This window comes from Pisolithus orientalis (genome assembly GCF_024613125.1).
Source record: "Pisolithus orientalis strain OTSU chromosome Unknown F5J12scaffold_5, whole genome shotgun sequence".
In the NCBI taxonomy this organism is placed as follows: domain Eukaryota; kingdom Fungi; phylum Basidiomycota; class Agaricomycetes; order Boletales; family Pisolithaceae; genus Pisolithus; species Pisolithus orientalis.
Genome location: NW_026260786.1, coordinates 641,237 through 647,827, shown reverse-complemented (window position 1 = coordinate 647,827; position 6,591 = coordinate 641,237). Strand labels below are relative to the sequence as shown.

At 44.9% G+C, this 6,591-nt stretch overlaps 1 protein-coding gene across 1 annotated transcript; it reads right to left on the bottom strand.

The window, feature by feature from the left end:
* Positions 1-4,351: 4,351 nt before the first annotated feature.
* Positions 4,352-5,113, bottom strand: F5J12DRAFT_780540 (uncharacterized protein; the record flags this gene model as incomplete). Its single annotated transcript, XM_051742486.1, has 2 exons — positions 4,352-4,531; positions 4,706-5,113. 2 exons carry the CDS (start codon positions 5,111-5,113, stop codon positions 4,352-4,354), a joined length of 588 nt encoding a protein of 195 aa, XP_051603027.1.
* Between the last annotated feature and the right edge of the window lie 1,478 nt (positions 5,114-6,591).

Genomic DNA, 6,591 nt, shown 5'->3' with positions numbered 1-6,591 from the left:
CCAACAAGGCTCAGGAGTCCCTACCCAAGCTCCCAAGTGACCTGAATGGCAGCAAGATAGAGAATGAAGGATTGGCAATTCCATTGATGACCACCAAGTCTGCCAAGGGCAATGTGAAGGTGCCCAGGAGGATGTGACCTAGTCCAACCAAGAACGGATGGTATGTTTAAATCATTACTATTTTTTGGTCTGACATATTGGATTATCAGAAACCTCTGCACACTTTGATGGCTCAAGAGAATTCAACTGAACAGAACCATGGAGGACTTCCAGAAATACTACAGTTTGCTTTCTGCTGACAAAGTCAAGGTATCATCTACCTCTTCCAACTTCCCTCACCACTAACAGAGGTCATACTCTAGTCCTATGTTGATGAGGCTGCAAGTTTGGTAAAGTAGCTGTTAGTTGTGATGATTTTGCACTAACAGAGTATAGGTTAAAAGTGGTGGCTGGGACCCAAAGACTATATGCAATGGCACCATCTACTGAGGACAACTCATATTCATCTCACATTCAAGCACTCAAGCTATCACTATATCACTTTGGACTCACACACCACATCACTTGCATTCAGTTCACTTTCATGTCTCTGCACTCACACACCTCTCACACCCACCTGTCTCACTTTCATGTCTCTGCACTTGCATTTGTGTCACAATGATTCCCCTGCATGTGTCTTGCTTTCAAGGCATTTTCATTAATTTATTCTGCATTCATTTACCCATGTTAGACTTGCTCTTGTCATTCCCTGCTCTCCCATAGTCGTCTCCATGGACAGCTGGTAGGGGGTAATGTGTACTAGTTATTGTAGCAATGCAAATGATATTGGTGCATGTATGGCAATATTTCATATAAACTGCAAAGCCAGTAATAACCATATCTAGTGAGATTTGAGTAGATTTCATGAGCATGCAGTGTGCACTGAAGAATATGTTGGAATGTGACAATTTATTTTGGTGGTAAAATTCTAACATATGGTCATGCCAAGTACTGCCCCAACATTTTGCAAATATAAGAATCATCCAGTTTTCTTTCAGAACAACTAATTCCAATGTCTGCTCCAACTCATATTTGGTCATGTCTGGCCACACCCAGACATGTTGAGTTTTCACTGGGCTTGAAGCCTGGTCACCTGAGGGTAAAACTGTACTTGACACAGGGCTGACATGTGGCTGGTCCCTTGCAGTAGTTCCATCTCAGCCTCTGAGTTTGCAACACTCTTCTTTGACCATTGGTATTGCCAGAACAGCCTTCCTTTGGAGGTTGTGTCAGACCATGATAAGCTTTTTGTATCCTGCTTCTAGAGGTCCCTTCACAAACTGACAGGTATTAAACTGAAGATGTCATCATTGTATCATCCACAGACAGATGGGGCTAGCAAATGCACCAACAAGACCATTGATCAATGCATTGGCTTCCACATTGAGCACAATCAGAAAGACTGGGTGAAGGCCCTGCCCTGAGTATGTTTTCACATTGTGGATACCATTAATAACAGTACAGGCTTCTTGCACTTCCAGCTTCATCTTGGCTGTTCCCCCTGGCTCTTGCCTCCCATCTCCACCTTGGGTGCTGATGCTCTGATGGATCACTCTGATGTGACTGCCTTTTTGGCCTGCCTGGAGATGGATGTCCTTGAGGCATGCAACAATCTTCTTGCTGCTAGAGCAGCTCAAGCTCATGCAGCTAATCACCACTGTGTCCCTGACCTGAGGTTCTTGGTCAGGGACAAGGTTTGGTTATCTACTAAACATCATAGACACAAGTACATTACTAATGGTACCAATTGCATAGTGAAGTTTATGCCATGGTATGATGGCCCATATACCATCTTGTTGGCTTCACCTGAAATGTCTACATACATCTTGGATGTGCCCCATGCAGCCAACATGTGCACCACATTCCATGTCAGTCACTTGCAAGCATTCATGCCCAACAACACTGCCCAACAACACTGCACTTTTCCCCTCACACAAACTGCCTCACCCAGGCCCTGTGGTCATGGTGAATGGACAGTTGGAGAACTTGATTGAGTGGATATTAGATGAGAAGTGGGTGGGGAGGATGAAGAAATACTTGGTGCAGTGGTTAGGGTATGGGCCAGAGGATGATGAGTGGCTGATGAAGAAGGATCTGGAGGACTGTGAAGCCTTGGATGTTTGGGAGCAGGAGAACCCACCATAGGGTGGTAGATCAGATGAGGATGAGTGGGCAAGGAAGGAGTTGGTGAGAAGAGGAGGTTGACAACGAATACTGGACTTACACATGAGCCCCCCCCCCCTTTTTGCTCTTTTTTATGGGTTGGGAGGGTGTAAGCATACTGCTTACCACTAACATGCCACACTCATGCTGTCGATGCTGCTACCACTAACACACACCACTCATGATGCTACTGCTAGCACATCATGCTATCATGTCTCCTATCACACATTGTCTGGGCATGCAGTGTGAGTCAAAGTGTGGAAAGCTGGTGAAAACCAAACAAATCCAACACCAAAGACAAATAATGTGGGAGTGGTGGTTTGCCTCTGCAGAACCTGGAGTGCAGAAAAATCTAATATGGGGGGGGGACTTCAAGTGGATGTGCTCCTAGTGCAAGTTGATGATGAGTTACACAGGTGTAGACAAGTGAGTGATGACTGGATGGGGGATGCTGAACAAAGCAAAGGTGTTCAGCTGAAAGTACTCTGGAGTAATGGACTTCAATAAAATGTGCTCCTGGTGCAAGTTGATGACAAGTTATGCAGGAGTGGAGGGATGACTAAGCAAGACTGCTGACTAAGAGTGGAGAAAGCTTCAGATAAAGGATGGAGGCAGATAGGCCCCTTTGTGTAGATCCAAAAATGGCATGACAGATGGATGGTGTTTCCAGATAGGGAAGTATTAATTCCAGAATTGAAGGGCATGAGTCAGGCATCAAAGGGGCTAGGGTGTTGGGGGTCAGTGGGGCAATGGGAGCATAAGTGATCACATCTCCCACCCTTTCATCCTCTCAGCAAAGATAACAAAAGCTTCATGAACAGGGCTCTGATGGAGGAGGAGGAGAAGGGGGGATGTCTTCTGCTGGATCTTGCAGTAAGAAGGCAAGATGCATGTCATACTCATCATGAATGTGATCAGGGAGGCTGGAGAACAGTAGATTATGCTGCAGCTGTCACAATGTGGGAAGAATGACAGACAAGATTGGAATAAAGATGGTGCAGGGTGCAGGGAGGAGCAATCCATATGCTTCATCAACTGGGGAGACCAAAACAACCACATATGACCTTTCTAACTGAGTGACAGACCTGAGGTGACCAAAGAATGTCCTTCTGGAATGTAGGAATATCTGTAGGCTACCTCAGTAGTGAACAAACTACTGATATATTAGATATACCTGTAGGCTACTACAGGATGTCAGCATGGTAGAATACTTGTAATATGAATGGACTTACCCTCAGTAGTGAACAAACTACTGAGGGAATACTAGTAAGAAATACTACAAGTATGTACACTATTTCAGCTTATGTAAGCAGCCAAAACATTGCACAGTGGTCAAGTACCACAGGGGCACTTTATGTTCCAACACACCCCCTTAAATGTCACTGTGGGACTAGGCAGATGTGCAGAAAATAGAAAAGAACTCAAAAAGAAATGTATACCAAATGATATGAGTAAACAAGTATAATTTCTGTTTGAGTCTGGTGTGCATAGTCATGAGTGCACACATTGTGGCTGTGCTGCCGCATCATTCCCGTTTTGGTAATATGAGACTTGTGCATGCATCATGCCTTTGCCACATTGTTGTGTGGTGTGACTGCGAGTGCATACAACATTCATGTGGGTCATTGACAGCACATGTCAATATAGAATGCACCCCCTGCCATAGGTAGGCATTAGCAACATCCAGAAGGGTTCTGAAAGGTTGCAAGGGCATTTGTGAAGTGCTTCAAGATGCCTCAAAGGCACTGTTGGCAGTGTAGTGCATGCTTCAGCTTATGTGAGCCTTTCTGACAATTTGCAGGTGACACTTGATCTTCCTGCATCAATATTGAGTCCTGCAGAGTCAAGGGACTTGGCTGATAAGGCCCAGAGGTGGCTTGGGTGGCACAGGTGAGCTGTTTGGCCATTTTGGCTCTTGTTTTTGAATCTACTGACTTCTCCTGTCAGCTAGCAACCCCTTCTCTGCTCTATATGAGCAGATAGCATGGCTGCTTGTTGTGCCATCCTTTGCACTGCTGTAGTGCTCATCATTGTTTTCCTTTGGCTGAAATTTGGCATTTGGTGAGTCACCTTGTATCTTGGCCATTCAAGTGCTGATTGCTCTTATCTTCAGCTTCATTGATGCTCTCCCACCATCTTGACCATCCTCCTAGTGGGAGGTACCCTCACCATCTTCGCCTACACCCCCAGTCTCATCAATTGAGACTTTCCATGTGTGCTGACCTTCATAGGTCTCTTGTTGCATCACTTGCATGCAATCCTGTTTGGGTTGGGGCCACTTGGCCTCTTGAAGTTCTTCGAGGCATTTTGGCTTGCTAGTGAGCACTGCCTGGTCCAAAATGGTTGTTTGGCCTTTGTGAGGACACAGTAAGGTGATTTCTCCATTGTTGAACATTTGCACTCATGCTAACTTCTCTTCAGTGTTTGTAGTACCAAATACTTGGCCAGGAAGTCAAGTGGATGAATTTGGGCATGCAACATGGGTGTATGGAGGGTCAGGTACATTGGCGATCAGACCACTGCATGTTTGGATGTGTTGATCATTTCTGACAGGCATTTGTAGTGTAGTTTCGATGATGCAACTGTCCTCAAGATTTGTAGAATTAATTGTGAGATTGAAAGTCTCACTACCAGGTTCAAGTAGATGTAGATCCCTTGTCATGTCAATGAGTTGACCATGCATGCCTATAGTGCTGGTCTTGTCTGTATGGCTGTTTGACATTTCCAGGTTTGTGTCTTCAGGTTCATCCATCTGACCACTGCCTGCTTCACATGGCACTACCTCCACCTCCACCTCCAAGTGCCCATTTAGGGCATGTTCAACCTCTGTTGTAGGTACATCAATGCTCAATGCTTTGACTTGTCTGTGCTGACTAGGCATGACTTCTACAGACTTGAGTGACAGCTCCATGCTGTCCTTTTTGTCATCAAGGGTGTGGCTGATATGTCAGGGAGGATATTTTGTGCAGTTTCACTAGTTTTCTCTAGTGCAAGTGAAGGTTTGTGTGAGTCATCACTTTGCATAGTACCTTCAACTGCCCTCCAGCTTGCAGGCCTCAGGATTGAACCATAACAAGATTCAAGGCAAGTGAACATTTTGTGTGTGGACTCTAAATGCATTATGCTGCAGAGGATTGAGTTGGGTGGTCCACATATAATGAGATGGGAGGCAAAGCTGTTGCACTGCTGCCAGGCACTGTTGGCAGCTTGCCAGGCTGTGTCCTGTTCTCATTCCTCATTCGTAAGCAGTGCCCATCCTTGATCATGTCCTTCCAGCTCAATTGCATCAGTAGGTCATGTTTCAGACCCATTTAGGCCCTGTTCAGAATGCCAGTTGAAAAATTTTGAGAAAAAAAAAAAAGATATGGAAAATTTCTCTCATGGTGTCATGTGACATATGTTTATGTGACCATATTGATCTATGTGCTAACCACACAATGCTGTCCTTATGGATACATCAGTAGACCACTTTGTGAGCTGGTAGTCCTAGGGAATCTGTCCAGTGCTGGACAGCTCTGGACAGCTCTGGCCAGCAAAAGTGATTTACTGATGTACCAATGCCAATGCTCAACATGAGGTTGTGTGCTGATGTCATCTTCTGGCCCTACTTTCATCTCTTATTGCCCATGCCTGCTACTACTACCAGCTTTTATTTTTTTCTGCTTCTACAACAATCCCTTATCACACCTCCATCCTCATCAGTAAAGCCTGGGTTTACAAACTGCTAGATGGCCATCTGCAGCACATCAAGAACAACCTCAACATTCAAAAAGAGCAGTTTGAAGCCCTTGTATCCATTCTATGTGACTGCAGTTTTTCTAGAAGCCACTGTGGTATCTCCATTGAAGAACAACTCACTATCTTTCTCTACTTCTGCATCACTGGACTTTCCTCTTGCCATGTTGGTGAAAGGTTTCAACATAAACTGGAAACCATAGCCAAGTGAGTCATATTATTCTTGATCTGAAATAATGGAGCTGTACAGTTTTCAGATACTTCAAACTTGTCCTCATCAAGTTTTCATCTGATCCTTTCTACTCCTCACAAGTCAAATTCCCCAATTCAATGACCCCCCCATCTGAAACTATCACTCACAATCCACACTTTATTTTTTTTCATGACTGCATTGGTGCTGTTGATGGCACACATATCCAGGCATATGTGCCCCTAGAAGAACAGGTGACTTGGTGGAACTGCAAGGGGTATCTATCTCAAAACTGCCTCTTCATATGCAACTTTGACTTGTGCTTTATGTATGCACTCTGTGGCTGGGATGGCTCAGTTGCTGATGCCACTCTCTGGGGTGATGCATATATGAATGACCTGCACATTCCTCTAGGCAAGTATCTGCTGGCTGATGCTGGATTTGGTAGCTGCAATGTGTTGCTC